This window comes from Nothobranchius furzeri, chromosome 10 (assembly GCF_043380555.1).
Source record: "Nothobranchius furzeri strain GRZ-AD chromosome 10, NfurGRZ-RIMD1, whole genome shotgun sequence".
In the NCBI taxonomy this organism is placed as follows: Eukaryota; Metazoa; Chordata; class Actinopteri; order Cyprinodontiformes; family Nothobranchiidae; genus Nothobranchius; species Nothobranchius furzeri.
The window spans coordinates 53,812,157-53,831,205 of record NC_091750.1 but is presented as its reverse complement, the minus strand read 5'-3'; the positions used below and the strand labels follow the sequence as shown (position 1 = coordinate 53,831,205).

General features: G+C 43.0%; 1 protein-coding gene and 2 long non-coding RNA genes across 3 annotated transcripts; 2 read left to right on the top strand and 1 right to left on the bottom strand.

Moving 5' to 3' along the window:
- Positions 1 to 497: 497 nt before the first annotated feature.
- Positions 498 to 18,652, bottom strand: LOC129160058 (dynein axonemal heavy chain 10-like). The gene is made up of 25 exons (XM_070555767.1): positions 18,321 to 18,652; positions 9,579 to 9,670; positions 9,348 to 9,465; positions 9,144 to 9,259; positions 8,909 to 9,065; positions 7,635 to 7,792; positions 7,219 to 7,449; positions 6,899 to 7,089; positions 6,557 to 6,755; positions 6,262 to 6,444; positions 5,990 to 6,160; positions 5,709 to 5,888; positions 5,496 to 5,636; positions 3,681 to 3,847; positions 3,441 to 3,592; positions 3,181 to 3,345; positions 2,899 to 3,106; positions 2,663 to 2,816; positions 2,097 to 2,576; positions 1,856 to 2,014; positions 1,659 to 1,775; positions 1,463 to 1,565; positions 1,208 to 1,386; positions 923 to 1,134; positions 498 to 774 (listed from the first exon to the last, which is right to left on the bottom strand). The coding sequence occupies exons 1-25, from the start codon at positions 18,544 to 18,546 to the stop codon at positions 612 to 614; spliced, it is 4,422 nt and encodes a 1,473-aa protein (XP_070411868.1). The 5' UTR covers positions 18,547 to 18,652; the 3' UTR covers positions 498 to 611.
- Positions 7,786 to 8,834, top strand: LOC139072240 (uncharacterized). The gene is made up of 2 exons (XR_011521822.1): positions 7,786 to 7,986; positions 8,441 to 8,834. It is a non-coding gene; the product is annotated as an uncharacterized lncRNA (long non-coding RNA).
- LOC129160068 (uncharacterized) lies at positions 16,378 to 16,985 on the top strand. The gene is made up of 3 exons (XR_011521823.1): positions 16,378 to 16,543; positions 16,644 to 16,822; positions 16,899 to 16,985. It is a non-coding gene; the product is annotated as an uncharacterized lncRNA (long non-coding RNA).
- Positions 18,653 to 19,049: the final 397 nt, after the last annotated feature.

The following is a 19,049-nucleotide window of genomic DNA, read 5'->3' as shown; positions in this document are numbered from 1 at the left end:
GACGTAGTATGGTCGAGTAGTAAATCCAAAAGGTCTCAGCGAGGAGGTGGTGTATGGAAAGATGACTGAGCCTGAGACAAAACGAGAACAAAATCTGAGCAAAAGATCGCTAGCAAAAAACACGTTTCTAAAGTTCAAGGCTAAGGTTTCAAAGTTCAAAGTCTAAGATCCGACAGTTCAAAGTCAAGGTTTCAAAATCGAGTTAACACTGTGGCTGGGACTCTACCAGTAGGCGTAATCATCCGGCGGCTTAGCAGTGTCCTCCGTCCTCCTTATGAAGGCCACCCACTGATCAGCTGATTGATTGCAGCTGCTGCTCTCTCTCCTGAAAACAGAACTCACAAGCCAGGTGATGTCATGGTGTGTGTGGAGTGCTCACCTCCCAGCTCACAACAATTACATTGTTTTGCTTTATTTTTTACCTTTATTTGTTGTTTTAACAAATAGATATAGTTATTTTCACTTAATGGTAATGTAAATATAACATAAACATATTGTTTAATCATTTCCAAACATTTAATGTGATTACAACAGAAAATACATGTTGCAGTTTACATAACATTTCTGTTGTGCATTTACAAAGTTTTTATGTAAATTCCACAGTCATTTTTTTACTGTGTCTCGATGTTCAGCTCTTTTATAGCAGATGTGACAATGTCACTGATGACGTTTGCATATTTATGCAGTTCCATAGCAAGCATGTTCTCCAGAGTAAAGCTGTCAGGGTTTATCTCAAAGCTGGTGCCAGTCCTTTCCATCAGCTCCTCCCAGTGCCTAAAATAAAATTAAAACAACAATAATAAAGTAACCACATGATAAAAGAAAAACCAACAAATGTTCTCATGATGTGAAATAAATTAATTGGCATAAAAATTTGCCTTAAAAAAGAAATGAACTCAAACTCTTCATTTTCCAGACAAACCTGTCTCTGAGTGCCTCGTGCTTCAAGTCTTGCAGAAGAGCCAGTGATTCTCTGAACTCGTTCATACTCGCGTCCAGAAAAAAAGCAACAGGTAAAGCCCTCACATCTTTGGGCAGCTGTCTCAGGCTTTTGATGAAGCCTTCTATGTTGTCCTGTAACATCTGGATGTCCAAATCTACCCACAGTGTTTCAGACCATCTTGCTTTTGCTTCCTGTAAAAAGAACCAACTCAAGCAAGAAAGTGTGGAATCAATTGAGGATGGGAAAATTCAAACATTCTCCCACCTTCTGTGCTTCATACACATTATAAGCCTGTCTTAAGCCGCTCATGTCTTTCTGAATCCTGGTGACCTCTGGGCACACAGTGACAGGCAGGTCCAACAGCTTTTCAGCATTAGTCAGCTCTTCCCATTCAGCCACAATCTTGGCAAGGTCTTCTTCATATTTGTCCATGATGCTCAGTCCTGGAAAAAAACAACAACAACGAAAATGTCAGCATTTCACATTTAAACATTCCTTTACTGGTTTTGATTTAGGCACCTTTATCCAAATCTTCTCCCACAGCTCCAGGACCATGCAGGTTGAAGCTTTCAGCAAAGATGGACACGTTCTGTCTGAACTCTTCAACCTTCTCTTTGGTAATCTTAACAGAAACCAAAAAGATGTGTTGGCTCTGTGTATTTCTGAAACATTCTTTTCAGTTCAGATATTAATGAATGACTTGTTGAAACTGTACCACAGCAAATGACTTCTTGACATCTTTCAGACTATGATCCACTTGTCTAGATTCTGTGTAAAGGTCACTCCATGTCTGGTCAATAATGGCCACCAGCTCTTTTTCATCTTCTCCAACCTAGGGCACACACAGAACTGTGGTATTACCTGGGTGAGAAATACAATCTCTGAGTAACAACTTCAAATTGAACACAGTACCTCAGCTTTATAGATGGCCAGGGTTCTGTAGCTCTCCTGGATATCAGTGATTCTTATTTCCATGTCTACAGACATGTACCTGATGTCTGAGATGGTGCTGAGAACAGACTTCAGGTCGTTCACAGTGTCTGGGCTTTGCTTCAGCTTTTTAGAGAGTTGCTGTTGTGTAAGACAAATATTAAGTTAAAAATCCAGAAACATTCAGCTTGGGAACATCTGACTGAGGAGCATGATTCAGTACCGTGAGTTCATCTCTAAAGTTGAAGAGATTCTTTTTGGCAGATTTGTTGAGCAAATAACCAAGTGAATCGATCCAGGACTCTGCGATCACCTGTAGTGTGTTAAGCAGTGGCGATAGGTTCAGATGGATCATGCTCTCCGTCTTGCAGCGAGGCTCCAGATTCACATCTTGCTTAGCCATAGCAAAGACGTTCATCTCATCATCATACTTGGCATAGGATGGATTTTTGGCTGCAAACTCTCCAGTCACAAGACATCTGTCCTTTTCCCAAAGAAACTGGTAGCGTTTCCAGTACTCAAAGTTGCGACTCACTGAGAGGAGCAGCTCCTCAATCTTTTGGGACACCATTAAAGGACTTTGCTTTATCTGAGGATGCTTAGACACATCACAGAAGAATGTGAATTTCTTAGACCCCTCTTCATCATTCACAAGTTGTATGGGGCAGTTGATGCAGGTCCCATGCATCCAACGTGGAAAACGCTGAAATCAAAATGATGTGCCTGATCAAGTCACTAGTTTGATGCTAAATGCACATACTTTCCAGAAATATCACCAGAGGAGCTCACCTTGGTGCTCTCTACACACATGTCAATGCACCCCGTGATCATCCTGTTGATGACGTCACTTCGTGGCTCTAACACAATACCAGTAGATAGGACGACGTTTGCTTTGAAAACAGCTGTGTTTCCCATCAGCACCTTGGTGAACGTCTGAATGCTCCTTAAGGTCACAAAAGGACAAACAAATGTGTGAATGTGTTTTTAACACTAAAACATACAAGGGTAAATCATAATTTGATTACCTCTGGAGCATCTCTATCAGGGAATCAAACACTTTGCACTCCCAGTATTTATAGTATCTAGCCATGCATTTGGCTTTGCCACTTTTGGTTTTCATAATCACATATTCTGTCTCATTGATGAGGAAACTGATGTCAGAATAATTCTTAGTGAGAATATTCAGAGTCTTGGTTTGCTCTCCCTCAATGCAGTCACAGAAGTCCTTGATATCTTAAAAAAAAAGATTTTACACTGGTAGATTTTCATTTTTTGAACCAGTAAATATCTCCTTAATTTCGTGTTACCTGGCAAGTCTCTAGATTTATCAGATACTGGCAGTTTCAGCAAGTTGGACAGAGTTATCGACTGTAGCTTGGAATCAATTGCACGCTCGTTGTTGTGAATCTGGTTGACGATGGACTTGAATTTAGAAACAGCCTGGACACCTCGACTGATGAACTCAGGTATCCCTAAAACCAAACACCGTTTGTGCTTTAATCTAACAGAAAGAATAATGTAACCACTGCATGGTCTTCAAATAGCTTATCCTGTGAAGCTAACAAACCTAAGAAACACCAGTTGAGCTTCTTCAATCCAAATTCCATCTCTTTTTTGACCACTTCTATATGTGGCAGCAGCATGTCGAGATGCTCCTCACGCAGGCTGTCCACCAATGAGTGAAAGTCTTCGATAAGGTTGTTCAGATCATCAGCAGACCTAAAGATGAGGTTAAAGCAGCAGAAAGCAGAGACACCATAAACGGTTTAACATTTAGTATACACTGTGCTTTAGGAAGTGTACTCACCTCAGGAGACTGTGTTCCAACATAGCCAAGTCTTCTGCCTTTTTCGGAACAGAGTAGCCCAGTAACATGAGGGGCTTTATCTCAGAAATCATTTTCCTTAATTGTGGAGGAAAGTTTACTATGTAGTGCACGTTCCTTTTCTTGCTTTGTTCTGGTCTTGGAACTTTCTTTAAATAACAAAAAGAGGTTTTAGGATATTTATATACAGTGGGACAAAAAAATATTTAGTCAGCCACTGATTATGCACGTTCTCCCACTTAACAAGATGAGCCCTGTAACTTTCCTCATAGGTGTACCTCGATTATGAGAGACAAAAAGAAGAACAAATAATCCAGAAAATCCCACTGTCTTAATCTTAAAGACTTTATTTGCAAATGACAGTGGAAGATAAGTGTTTGGTCCATAACAAAATTCCATTAAGGGATTTACATTTCAATGGTGGAAACAAAACCCACTGCACACTGCTGCCAACCAGCGGTTGGCATTTGAACTGCACCAAAAGAAAAGAAAATACACAAAAGTTTGCAAGGAAATTGTTCCAAAAATTAGATACAAGGCTTTTGAATATCAATGTAATATTGCAGTAAAAAATATCATGATATACTCTGATATCAATATTTTTGATACACGGCTTTTGAATATTGCTATAATATTGCAGAAAAAATATCACAATACAATGCCATATCGATAATTTCTTACATCCCCATTATGAAGGCAGTCCTTCATTAGCTAGGCAGTGTGTTTAGGATCATCGTCATGCTGAAAGACTCAGCCACGTTTCATCTTCAATGCCCTTGCTGATGGATGGAGGTTTTCACTCAAAATCTGACGATGCATTGCCCCATTCATTCTTTCCTTTACACAGATCACTCATCCTGGTCCCTTAGCAGAAAAGCACACCCAAAGCATGATGTTTCCACCCACATGCTTTACAGCAGGTATGATGCTCTTTGGATACAACTGAGCATTCTTTTTCCACCAAACAAGACGAGTAGAGTTTTTACTATAAAGTTCTATTTTGGTTCCATCTGACCATTTGACATTCTCCCAATACTCTCCTGGTTCATTCAAATGTTCTCTAGAAAACTTAGAACAGGCCTGCACATGTACTGGTTTAAGCAGAGGGACACGTCTGGCACTGCAGGATTTGAGTCCCTGATGGCGTAGTGTTTAACTGTTGGTAGCCTTCGTAACTTTGGTCCCAGCTCTCTGCTGGTCATTCACTGGGTCCCCCGTGTAGTTCTGGGAGTTTTGCTCACTGTTCTTGTGATCATAATGACCACATGGGGTATGATCTTGTGTGGAGCCCTGATCGTGGGAGATTATCAGTGGTCTTGTCTTCAACTTTCTAAAAATTGCTCTCACAGTTGGTTTCTTCACACCAAGCTGCTTACCTATTGCACATTCAGACTTTCCAGCCTGGTGCAGGTTTTGGTGTTCTTTGACAGCTTTTTGGTATTGGCCATGGTAAAGTTTAGAATGTGACTCTTTGAGGTTGTGGACAGGTGTCTTTTATACTGATACCGAGTTCCAACAGGTGCCATTAAGAGGTTACAGGTCTGTGAGAGCCTTGCTTGTTTGTAGGAGACCAAATACTTATTTTCCACCATAATTTGCAAATAAATTCTTTAAAAATCAGACAATGTGATTTTCTGGAACTTTCTTTCTCATTTTGTCTAATAGTTGAGGTACACCTATGATGAAAATTACAGGCCTCTCTCATCTTTTTAAGTGGGAGAATGTGCACAATTGGCGGCCGATAAAAAAAAACACGAGGGAAACAAGTTGATATGAGTAACAGTGAGTGGTCCATACCAGGTCTTGGTTTTCTCTGATAGTCAGCAGAGGCTGTTTCAATAGTGGCCAGCTGTTTTCAATTTCTTTCAGCCAGTCCTCATATTTCTTTGTCTCATATTGCCTAATCCGCAGTGCAGTGTCCTTATACTTGATTTTGACCTGAGCAGAAAAACTGTGAAAACCATAAATGTTTTCCCATATTGGAACTTTAACAGAGTGAAGACAACTCACCATGTAGCTTTGTTGTTCACTTCCAAGCATCTGTGCTGCTTTCAGGAAGGAAAGCATGGGTTCTTTAATTTGGCAGAAAAGAGTTCTGGCCCATGTAATGGATCCTGCCACAGGAGTCTCACACTTTACTAAATATGGTTTGCTCTTCTCTGCATCAAAGATTTTATTAATTCTGTCAACCTGTAGCAGCAACAAAAATACTTACTCTCTGCATACTGCAAAATACTTTCATCCCCACATTTTAGTTTTTCTAGCTTTTGTAGATTTTGATTGTACAGTACCTCATTGCAATACTGGATTAGGAATCCATCAAACTTTCGTTTCAAATGGTCATTGATGGCCTTTCTGAAGGGGATTTGTTGGAATTTCAGCAGCATTTCAAAAGCAGCAGCAGACGAATGCACAGTTTTAAAAGCCAAATCGACAAATTCAATCGTTTCTTCATCGATAACCTGAGTGAGAAAACAAACAAGCTTGATAAAAAAAAATCCACCTTTCTTCATTCAATTATGCTGAATATTAACTGGTCTAGTTATACATTTCCTGGACCTACCCCAAGTGCAGAGTCAAAGTCTTGCATGACCTTTTTCCAGTTGCCGTTTTCTGAGATGTTGAAAGGATCAAACTCGACCTCCTCAAAAAGTGAAACTAGACCATCGAGTCTGATCAACATTTCCTTGATCTGTTCCCTACTTTTCATGTCTGGGTCAAAGAAGTTGTGGAATTCCTTCTGCACCTGTAAAACCCCAAATCCAGAAGAGCTTTGTCAAAAGTTCTAAATTTACAATATGGCTTTTGTGTAAGTGGCCAGTAACTTTTGGAGTTTCACTAAATATAAATAGCCTGACCTGAAACACATAACACAGATCCTGGCAGACAGACGCCATGTAATCGCTGATCTCAAACAGTCTTTTATGATCAAATTCCCATCGAGGTGCTCTGCCTGATTTTTCAATTGCAGCGCGCACGTCATAGTAGGATGACTTCCACTGCTCCAGGACACTCTTAGCGCAAAGCACCATGGAATAGGCCTCTTCCCTATTCACTCTGTTCAACACACAGCGTTTTGTGAAGTTAGACTTAAACAGCAAATCCATTTGAATAGACGATTATATTGTTTTCACAAATTAGCACCAAAACTTTACTTTTGAGCTGTTTTCAACCATAAAATGAAAAGCATTAATGCATACTTGAACAGTTTCAGAACATGAAGTCCTCTAGACACTTGCTCACAAAGCTGCCACGCAATCCGCTCCATTAGAGGGACCATACGTTCGTTTGAGTTGTAGTGGCGAGAGATTTGCCAGATGATCTGTAAGCTCTCCATCATCTCAGGGATAGTCTCCTTCATCATGGTAAAATCTGACCCAGCAGCCAAATTCTACAAAGGACAACAACACGTCTAAAGGAGAAGATGCCTCTAAAGGAGGAGATGCCACAACAAATGGACCAACGCCTACTTGTTCAATTGTTCAGAAAAACTTGGGTGTAAAGAAACAAGGCTACTCACCAAAAAGTGTCTTTCCAGCGTCTTAAGGAAAAATACATTATTATCTGACTCTGAGTGGTATTTAGATAGATCAGCAATGGTTCCATTGAGGGTGTGAATAATGGCTGGATTTGCTTTAGTCGTCACATCCAGGATCTTCTGTACCATCGGCTGTTTGAGCTGTTGACACAGAGCACTGAGAACAGAAGCACGGTCCCGCCAAAGTTCTATCTCTGCAATAGGTCCAGGAGCCTGAAAGAGAATCACAGGTGATCACTTCTCCCAGATGTATCACTGAATTAACCCTTCCCCTCCTCTACCAAATCATTAGAGGAATGAAAAATGTTCTTTTCTTGACATGTGAGTGATGAAATGTGCTCCAGTCCCTGAAACGATCAGTTATGTTGTAATTTTATGAATGATGGATCATTGCAAACCTCTGGCTGATTGCTTTGCTGTTCCTCCATAATGGTGGTAATCTGAGTCTGCCAGTTCATCACACATTGCTCCAACCTCTCTACTATCTCAGGACTGTTCAGCAGGACATTCACCTCCAGCTCCAGGTCCAGGTCAGGAATTTGGAGTACAATTTCACCTAGGGCAAAGACACTGTTGTCATGTTCCCGAGCCGAGGTGAGTGACACCATCTCCACTCTAACTGTTATTGAGCTGATTTCCCACAGGTGAGGAGCGGAGGGGGCTGCAGCAGCAGGAGATTCCCAATCAGGAACTCGGGTTTAAAAGGAGGATGGAGGCACCTCACAACGCCGGATGATTGCACCAGTTTAGGTAGCCCCAGCCACTTGTACTTGTACTTTTGTGGGCGACGGTGGCACAGGAGTTAAGTGCTCGCCTCATAATCGGAAGGTTGCAGGTTCGAGCTCCGCTCAGTTTGTCGCTGTCGTTGTGTCCTTGGGCAAGCCACCTTGCCTGCTGGTGGTGGTCAGAGGGACCGGTGGTGCCAGTGCTTGGCAGCCTCGCCTCTGTCAGTGCACCCCAGGGCAGCTGTGGCTACATCGTAGCTCATCCCCACCAGCGTGTGAATGGGTGAATGACTGATTGTGTTGTAAAGCGCCTTGGGGGTTTCCAGGACTCTAGAAGGCGCTACATCAAATACAGCCATTTGTACTTGTTTGTTTGCTTTGACTCGCTCTTGGATTACTTGGATTTTGACCTCGGACTGATTTGTGGATTACGTTTTGGGACTACCCCTTACATCTGGTGTTTGTTTGCCTTCCCTCAGGATCCTCACACAACCTGCCTCACCCTCGCTGTTTCGAACTCTGGATTACATACACCACGTCCCATCCTCCTCCGTTGTTCCTGTCTGGTCCCTCTCTGCTACCTCACCCATCCCGGATTGCTCACCCTCTGCCCAGCACTCACCTCGGCTTTCACGCCTCCCTTGTTCACCCCAAGCGCTACATGGACTCGAGCTGCACCGCTCATCTCCCATAGGACTTCCCTGTGCTATTTTTTTTCCCGCTTTTTGAATGAAGAACTTTTCTTTTACTCAACCTACTCGTCGAGTCTGATTCTGCATGTCTTGGGTTAGGCACTTACCTCGAGTCATGACAACTGTACTCAGAATAAATTCATCATGATGAAAATGTTTTTTTTTTACTCAGTTCAAATTATTTCCTGATTTCTGGCCCTCAATAATACATTCTGTTTTCATTCCCTTTATTTTCTTGTTGTGAACCAAACAAACCTTGAGCATGAATCTGTCGGATTGTTTGACTGAGCTTTCCGAGGTATTTGTGCACACTGGTGAGCACCGAATGACGACCCTTAAGTGGCAGATCAGTAGGAGCTTTCTTTGGGGCAGCTGTTGGTCTTGCTTCAGCAGTAAACCAGGGTACATAAATCTGAAAGGTGACAGAGAAATATACACCATTATTTACCAAGAGCCAGATGTAACAAATGTTTCATTGTTATGGACTTACATGGAGCAGTTGCCTTCGAAACGCCTCAAGCGGATCTCCACTCTGCATACCAATGTCTATTAACCTAGTCATTAGAGTATTGGCTTCTTTCATGTCCACTGGGTGAACAATAGTCTCTGTTACAAAGTAAAATTTGATTTAATTTAATTGTCTGTAATTTTAATGTCAACTTAACTTTGTTTTACTGTGAAATAGTTATGTCACCTTTAAGGTTTCGTTTAAAATAGAAGATAGGATCTTTAGGATTCTTATGAAATCTCTCTGGAATCTCGTCCAATGATACGTATAATTCCACGTGACGGACAACTTTAACTTCAGTCTTCTGAAAACAAACACAAAGAAAAAAACAGAGGTGGTTGTATTTTCTGCATCCCTACAATCACCTGGAAAGGTGTTTTAAAATAAATTTAAACAAGTTTGTGGGAAATTTCTTACATAGTTGTCATTTGTCTCTGACTCCACTTCACTGAAGGACTCGTGGTCAGGATCTGAAGATACGCCGTTATTCTGCTCTGAGGTCCTAGATACTTGGGTTATTCAGTGTAACAACAACAATAATCATTTTTATATCATCATTTTTGAGGCAGTCAGTTCCATAGCTGTTCACAGAAATCACCAGTAGGCACCGTATAAAACTGCCCCAGCCAGAATAATGTGGTGGATTCACTCTAATGCAATTAGGGAGCAAATTTCAGTAGCCTACGACAGTGGTTCCCAAACTTATTTAGCCGCGCACCCCCTGCTATGTCCCGACCATGTCGACGCACCCCCCACCCCCCCCCAGCCCCCACATCAGGGCATGGCCATATATAGACGTCAAGCTAAACAGACAGGGTTAAAAAAATATGATCGACCTTTTTCCCCATCACTTTCTTTTTTTAAATAGTAATTAATAAACATTCGATACCATTACAATTTCCTTTGATTTAATTTTAAATAAATATTTAGAGTGCCCAGGTAGCACATAAACAATGCAATTTAACGGTTTTCTTAAAGTAGGAACGTTTAACCTGAGCGGCCAGAGCACTCTCCTTCCATCTGTTCTGCGTAAACCTGAGCTGATCACCTACTTGTGCGTAATCAAATGTCTATACGGGAAAAGGTGGAAAAGCCATGACGTTCACTTTTGCCTCAGACAGACTTATTGCTGTTTTATGTTGTGGCTGAATCTGCGATCCGCTGCCACGCGGACTGGAACAACAAATGCTGCAGTAACATGAGTTGTAGTCAGGTTCATGAGGAGTCACTGCTGGAGCGGACCCGACTTTAATACGTCATCCCAAAATAGAAGCTAATATCTTAATTTGACCTTGAATGAAAAATGTTGTTAAAAAAAACCTCTTAAAAGTTTTTATCACGGAGGAGGCAGCGTTCATTTCTGTCTTCAGTCTGACAGCGCGCCGGAGTTTGCGCAGCGTGCGCGCTTATTGAATCTGTGTGTGTGTGTGTGTGTGTGTGCGCACGCGGCACAGCTCCATGAGCCGCTCAAGTCACCGCGTCTCGTTATTGGTGCTATTTAAACCAATTTTGTAACGCCTGTGACCTCTGACAGACGCGCTCTGAACTTCAGATCTTCAGCACGCTGTTAATAGCCTGAATGGGAATCATTTCTTGATTTATTTTGTTACATCCACAATGTTCTGTGTGTGAGGTTTACAATGTCAGAACACCTGCATGAGACACGGTGTTAATTACAATCTGCCAGAATGGCTCGCCACCTTCAGATTCCTCCAACATCGTTAAAAATGATCAAATACTGAACATATCGGCGTCCGCAGGCCAGAATGCTGAAGCTCGCACATTGTTATTATGAAGCTAGGGCACATGTGGAGGACACGCGTGCGCGACGGAACATATCGGCGTGCGCAGGCCAGAGTGCTGAAGCTCGGTGCATTGTTATTGTGAAGCTAGGGCACACATGGAGGACACGCGCGCGCGACAGAACATATCGGCGTGCGCAGGCCAGAGTGCTGAAGCTCGGCGCATTGTTATTGTGACGCTAGGGCACATGTGGAGGACACGCGCGCGCGCGCGACAGAACATTTCGGCGTGCGCAGGCCAGAGTGCTGAAGCTCGGCGCATTGTTATTGTGACGCTAGGGCACACGTGGAGGACACGCGCGCGCGCGACGGAACATATCGGCGTGCGCAGGCCAGAGTGCTGAAGCTCGGCGCATTGTTACTGTGAAGCTAGGGCACACGTGGGGGACGCGCGTGCGCGACGGAACATATCGGCGTGGGCAGGCCAGAGTGCTGAAGCTCGGCGCATTGTTACTGTGAAGCTAGGGCACACGTGGAGGACACGCGCGCGCGGCGAAACATATCGGCGTGCGCAGGCCAGAGTGCTGAAGCTCGGCGCATTGTTATTGTGAAGCTAGGGCACACGTGGGGGACGCGCGTGCGCGACGGAACATATCGGCGTGGGCAGGCCAGGGTACTGAAGCTCGGCGCATTGTTATTATGAAGCTATAGGGCACATGTGGAGGACACGCGCGCGCGCGCGCAAAAATATACTTGTTTTCAATTACATTTATTGGGCCCACTTACTTTTTCTTTGGCCCACCCACAAATGAGTTTCTGGCTACGCTAATGGTGACATATGATATGACAGACTTCTTTGAGCTCCGCAGCCATTACACTTTTCACCTCGCGCACCCCCTGGCGGGCCGCGGCAGCTCGCGCACCCCCCGGGGTGCGCGCACCACACTTTAGGAATCTCTGGCCTACGACATAATATTGTAGCGACCCCGAGCGTCTCAGCAGCAGGTTTGTAGTCCCCACCACACTTTAGGAATCTCTGGCCTACAACATCATATTGTAGCGACCCCGAGCGTCTCAGCGGCAGGTTTGTGGTCCCCAAATCTATCAGTAGGACGCAGTAGCGGTGCACACCAGACCTATATTAGGTTTCTTCTTCAACGCTTTGCAACGCTACAGACACCGACCTCTATCACGCTCCTACCACACAGAGTCATGGTGTCAGTTAACCATGCTAATTCAACCCGCTCCACAGAACACACATCACCTTCCCTGTGGCTTACATTAACATAACACTCAAATCAACACATAGAAACTAGCAGAATGATAGGAAACACATATAACACAATACCCAGAATGCACCTGGCTTACAACCCCAGCCAGGTCATTACACTGCCCCAGGTCATTATGTGGAGGTTGTAGACTGAATAAGTAAAAAATATTTGATTTATTTCATGGTTAAGCTGGTTAGAAACATACTTTATTGAAATGAGTGATTTGTTGAAATATTTCGTAATGTAGAAGACAAGTTTATCTAAAATGCTATTTTGCTCATGAGTGAGAGTTAGAATGCACTGCAGTTTAAGATCGAGTGATCTGTGATCGATTATTCCTGCCTTGTCAAGACGACACAAAATTTGCTTCTAAAAGTGCTTCTGATGTATTTGCCTAAGTATTATCTTTTATGTTTACAGTTTTATCTATTTTTTGGAGACCAATTGCTATTCTAGAGTTTGTTATTAAACGTTTTTAGCTGGTTTGGCATTGACTAGTCAGGTCTGAGTTCAGGGCCAGATTAAGACTTTGTTGTACCCTGGGCAACAATATTCAAGGGCCCCATCATCACGACCCGAGGATCACCATAATGTGGTCACATACAGAATATTTTACTGTAATATGCAGTAAATATACTCAATACTTGAATGCCTGACAACATGTAACCCGCCCAGAGTAACCTTTGACCCACCTCGTGTGGACTGACCAATGAGGAGAGGGTCTTAACTTGAGGCCCTCTCTTCATTGGTCAGTCTGCATGAGACTGACTCTCAACTGACGTTCAAAGTCATAGGCAGCGAAGCGTCTCTCTGCAGTGCAAAATCCCGGGTGGACAGTTTGTTTAATATAGGGTGACCATATTTCCATTTCCAAACAAGAGGACAGGCGATCTGTGCCTATGACATCACACTATGGCAAAGCCACACAAACCATGTTGGGACCCATTTTTTGTAAGAACTAAATTAATATCAGATTCTGCCAATAAAAGGGCTCCAAAACAGTTCATATGTAAATATTTTGCATATTTAATGCAAAATCTCCTTTTTCTGCTTTAGTGCTGCAACAAGGTTTTATTAATAATAAATTGTTATACCTTTTGTTTTACTACAGCATCGGTAAGCTTCCTGTGCACAGATTATTAAGGATGCTTGTTTCAGCTGTGAGATTAGACGATAGGATCAATGAAAAAATAAGTTGTCCCACACTCCATGGAAACTTTCAGAGAATCCACAAATAGTGGCTTTCAAATAGTTTTGTTACTTTTTGCAAGTTTAGAAAAGAAGCAGATGAGACAGCGTGTCTGATAATTTAGTTTTTCATCTGAAAATATTAGAACATGTCAGTGATGTCTGAGGGGCTTTTATAAACACTGTATAGCTAACACTCCTGGAGAGGGTATGAATTACACACAGGCTTCTGGGGAGCCCAGTTATGGGGGGTGGGGTGGGGTGTGGGTGGGGGTGGGTGGGCATTTTGCCTTGGCCCCCAAAATGTCTTGAAATGGCCCTGGGTGTGTGACTGAGTTTTGAAGGTGATCTGAATTGTATCAGATGTATAAATATGACATGTGTATAACTTATTGTTTTATACTGGTAAAACGTGTAGTGGAGATAAATCTATCTACATTTTACTTTCAACACTTAGTTTTGTTTTCTTGTTTTTATGCAACTATTTTCCTGTCCTGTCTGTCTCTCATCTGCACCTCCTCTTAATTCTCCAGAAAATCTGTTGCCTGGATTCTTAATTTTTCACCTCATCAGTTACTTTTGAGCAGATCAAAGGGATCTCCTGCCGCAAAGCGCAGAGCGCGTTTTCGATGCTGCGTGAGGTGAAATCACCGACCGCAGCACAGGTGATGAGCTCCGCAGTGGCTGAGCGCTTCAGGCACAAATAAGACAGAAAATAGAGAACATGTGCAGACATGAACGATCGTGTGCTAATTATAGTTTTTTTGGTTGCGCCACTTTGAGAATGGACCGTGCGCTGGAAGCAGCTGCCTGGATCGCTGCGCAACAACAGCGCTGTGCCGCTCTCTGCTCAAAAGAGTCCAAAAATGATATAATATAGGTAGAAAACTTTTTTCCGGCTCCCCTGGATGTGTAGGATATACAGCTCCCCCACAATTCGATCCCTGCTCCTGGATGAAAAGCTGGACATTTTCATCAATACAAGAACCCGCAGTCCGGACGCGCCGGACAGAGAGTGAAAAGTGGACATGTCCGGGGAAAACGGAACGTACGGTCACCATAGTCCTCCATAAAGCGGGAAATTACAGATACAGTATTTTGCTCGTGCCCTGGGCCCTTCAGAGTTCGTGGGCCCTGGGCAATTGCCCAATTGCCCATATGGTTAATCCCAGTGGCGGCTGGCCAGTAGAGGGCGATAGGGCGCCGCCCTCCCAGTTTTCCCGTGTTTTTAATTTTTATTTAAAAAATAAATAAATAAAATGAACAATAATCACATATTCTAAGTTAATTGTGTGTTTTGTAACAAAAATAAATCATATATATATATATATATATATATATATATATATATATATATATATATATATATATATATATATATATATATATATATATATTGGTCTCTGCCGGTCTCTGCCGATCTCTGCCGGTCTCTGCCGAGCGGTGGAGGCTGTGTGCTGTGTTTCAATCGCCCAAACAAGACGAGACCAGCTGTCCAATTGCTGACAAGAAAATCAAAGGGTAGGAATGGGAATGTATCCAATCAGCGCCGACGTTGTTTCAGAAGCATGATGGGCGATAGAGCTACCGCCAAAGGTTTCGTTGGTGTTCGGTAGAACTCGGCAGAGTCGTTTTTGGTCGTGACGCAGATGTAACATGGACGCCGCCAGTGAAAACAACCAGCATGGGTACCGGATCTCAGCAGCCACTGAATTCAGTTCGGTCTCTTCTCCAGTATCCGTTCGAGAGGAGAACTATGGTGGAAAAACTTAATGTCAAAGAGCTTGGACCAGATCAGCCCGACGTAAAGATAAGCCAGCAGGAGAAGGAGAGAGGTAAACTGTACACACTAGGCTTCTCCCGAAATTGGTACACCAGGAAGGCTTGGCTAGCTGGATGCAATCACGCTAATGCGTTATTTTGCTTTCCGTGTTTGTTATTCAAAACTGCTGGGACAGATAAGGCATGGATGAGTCAGGAGTTACAGACATGAAACATTTTTCTGAGAAGGTGAAGAAACACGAGTCATCCCGGGCACACATGGACAACAACACGGTGAAGCTAGCCATGCTAGGCAGCAGAGCTAATGTTGCCATGCAGCTCGACGAGGGAACAACAGCAGCTGGGTGCAGAGGTAAGCTGTACATTACATTTCTGTGAACAAGACAATCAGAATCAGAAATCCTTGGTTGTCCCACAAACTGGGACATTTGTTTAAAAACATGTACATTGTTTAATGTGCAATAACTGTAAAAACTAATTTCAACACACATACTTATTATACATATTTAATCATGTAAATGTGTATTTCATGTAAATTTGTACATACATCAATCTGATTCCATTTTACTTGTTACACTTCTGCTGCAGCAAACAAATTTCCCAGCTTTTGGGACAATAAAACATTTCTGATTCTCAATTAGATGTTTTTACCTCAAATGTAAAAACATCTGATTTAGGCCTAGTCCACACGTAGCCGGGTTTTTTTAAAAACGAATATCCGCCCCTCCAAAAACTTGCATCCACAACACCTCGTTTTAAAAAGAAACTCTGTCCACACGTACCCGGATAAATACGTTGTTAAGGACATGCCAGACCTGTAGGCGGCAGTACTTCCCCCGTTCTTAACCTCGTCCGTCGTCTGTGGTCTTCCGCAAGGAGCAGTAATTCCACTTGCAAAAACAAACAAGCAGAAAGCGCTTGGACGATTGATAAAGCGAGCGCAGCTCTGAGGGCGTCCATGCTGTCGGCTAGTGTAAACACAGGTCGCACACGTGATGTCAGCATTTTTTTGTCGCGGAAAGGGACGTTGCGGACCTTAAAACTCCGGTTTTGTCCGTCCACACGCCGACACCCAAAACGGAGAAAACCCAGATCTTCACTTTGGCCGGAGTTTTTAAAAAGATCCGTTTTCGTGTGAAAAAAACTCCGTTTTCGTGTGGATGACAGGCCAAAACGTAGAAAACTATCTACGTTTTGGCAGATCCCCGGCTACGTGTGGACAGGACCTGAGAATCTGTCAGGATCTGGGGTGAGTCTGCACATTCCTCTAATCACCTTAAGTCATTGCAGGTGGGCGGCTCTGGAGAGTGGCCAGCTGCAGTGAGTTTCCCTCATCGGCTACATGGGTTTATAAGGAGCTGGAGATCACTTCACCTCGCCGGAAGATTACGCACCTTGGGTAGCTCTTGCCATTATAGTAAACTACAGTTTAGTCTTGCCTGATATTAGTCTGTTGTTGATGTTTTTTTTTTTGATGACCTCTGCCTTCCCTTCATCAGGAATTCTCACCACGAACCTTTCCTGCAATAACCTGGTTTTTCATCTCCAAGCCTGATCTCCCTCCTCACCAGAACCGACCCGCTCTCCCACCGCTCACCTTCCTTGGATTTTGGATTCATGCTGAAGTTGCTCACCCCAGTCCTGGCTACCCTCCCAAGCTCTGGATCTCAGCCCCACAGTAAGATCCACTACAAACTAAATCCTGCAAGATTCTATTCCTCGCTGCCCAACACTGACAGTGTTTGTTCCAATAGACCCAGCCCGGAGCTCTGCTCAGCCTCACCACCACGTCTGGCGGTGCACCTTTAGTTCTACTTAAAATAAACCATTTATTTTTCCTACCACGTCTCCTAGTGTGAATTCTGCATGTCTTGGGTCAGGAAACTTCCCTCGGTCATGACAGAATCAGAAATGTTTAATTGTCCCAAAAACTGGGAAATATGACATTTGTAAGTGGATACTGATATTATTTCCTATGAAAGTGTTTCCTATGTACTTATCTGTTTTATTTATCTACTTTAAAGAGGATTAAGACTTTCCTTGAGGAACACCATGACACAGGATGGGCTGAATGCTTTTGCCATGCTCTCCATGGAAAAAAAAAGCTTGTCACAAACATTCCTGACTTCAATAAAAAGCTAATCGAGAGCTTTGCCACTCAGAAGGACAGAAGGGCAAAATTTCTGTACAAATGAGGTATCACACACACACAAATGCATCCACTTGATCTTTGTATAAAGTTGACCTTGGCACAACACTCCAGAAATATTTAACAGTGTAAATTTCTGGCATTTTGTCTAAGTAGTGTTTACTACCATTACTGTAACAGTGACCTGCTCATAATTTTTCGTGTTCACTCAAATGTTGAAATTAAACAAAATGTTTTTGTTGCCTCTTGCATTGCCTATTTACCATTTATGGTCATGTTATTTTATGTGCAATTTAATGCAGTATTTTTCAACCTTGGTCTGCAAGGCAGCGTGCCAATAGTCAGACACACTTGGATTAATCAGTTTGTCCAATGATGTAAGACAGGAAATAAAAGAGCTGTGCTTAATTCAGGAAATAGTGAAGTTGTGCACAAAGCTCAGAACGCACAAGTTTGTTTAAAAAAAAATAGCACAGCCCCACCAAAAATATTTTTCACCAGCCGCCACTGGTTAATCCGGTGTTGTCTGAGTTGGCGCGAGGGGAAACGTTGAGCTTCCACTAATTCATTAATAGAGTGGAAACGGCTGAACTCACACCGTGTTTGCGTGGTTCTTTCTCTATTCCCCATATAAATTTAAACAGATAAAAGGGGAATAGAGAGAACCACGCAAACACGGTGTGAGTTCAGCCGTTTCCACTCTATTAATGACTGAGTAGAAGCTCAACGTTTCCCCTCGCGCCAACTCAGACCTGACTAGTCAATGCCAAACCAGCTAAAAACGTTTAATAACAAACTCTAGAATAGCAATTGGTCTCTCCAAAAAATAGATAAAACTGTAAACATAAAAGATAATACTTAGGCAAATACATCAGAAGCACTTTTAGAAGCAATATATATAATATTTTTAACTTATTCAGTCTACAACCTCCACAAATACACTATGTAAATGTCTGATTCAGCTTTTACAACCGTTGGTCTAGATAATTTTGGTGTTTTAGGCGAGTTTGTCCAGATAAACACTTACCGACGGGAACTTGCTCTTCTATTTCCTCCTCTCTAATATGTTTAAGGAAATAAAGCCATGAAAAACAGTCCACGTCGGAGACGCCGTTTAAAAACCGGATGATCGTCTCTTCTGCGCCACTGTCCCGACTCAGGAGTTCGTCGAAAGATTCTTGATACTTTGTTAAACCAAAAGAAACTGTTACCGTCTTTCGGATCCACTCCACGCGAATATCGTGGATCCCCATTTCTTTAAGATTTTTATCTAGCTCGAATCGTGTAAAGTGGTTGAAACCGTTCAAATCACTTACAGCCGCTGTTGCTGGTAGCGATGTCCCGTTACCCTGACAACGGTCTTGTAGATTAAAAGGGCCGGGGGGGGGGGGGGGGGGGGGGGGGGGCAGTGACTGGAATGTCTCCATAGGCGTCATTTTAACCGGGGACATGTCCCCGGCAAAATTTGTAATTGGCAGCTGTGTCCCCCCCACTTTCAAAAAAGCCTGCTGATGAGGATTTTTGTTTTACCAGCTCAGATCTTTTACCAGGGGTCGGCAACCTGTTCCCATCAAAGAGCCATTATTACCCATTTCCCACAGTAAAGAAAACACCGCAGCAGTCGCATCGTTGTGGGCGGGGCCTAGCTTCTGACAGCCGATGTCGGGTTTCCAGGAGAGCAGGAGAGGGAGGGACGGAAGAGCTCGACTGAATTCATAATTTTACATCTTGACATTAGCTGTACAAAGTCTGAGTT

Coding starts and splice junctions, on each gene's coding strand:
- LOC129160058 (XM_070555767.1), bottom strand. CDS start 18,546: ATGGGGATCCACGATATTCGCGTGGAGTGGATCCGAAAGACGGTAACA. Junction 6,161..6,261: donor ACTTTGACTCTGCACTTGGG/GTAGGTCCAGGA, acceptor TTTCTCACTCAG/GTTATCGATGAAGAAACGAT. Junction 1,776..1,855: donor TGGCCATCTATAAAGCTGAG/GTACTGTGTTCA, acceptor TGTGTGCCCTAG/GTTGGAGAAGATGAAAAAGA.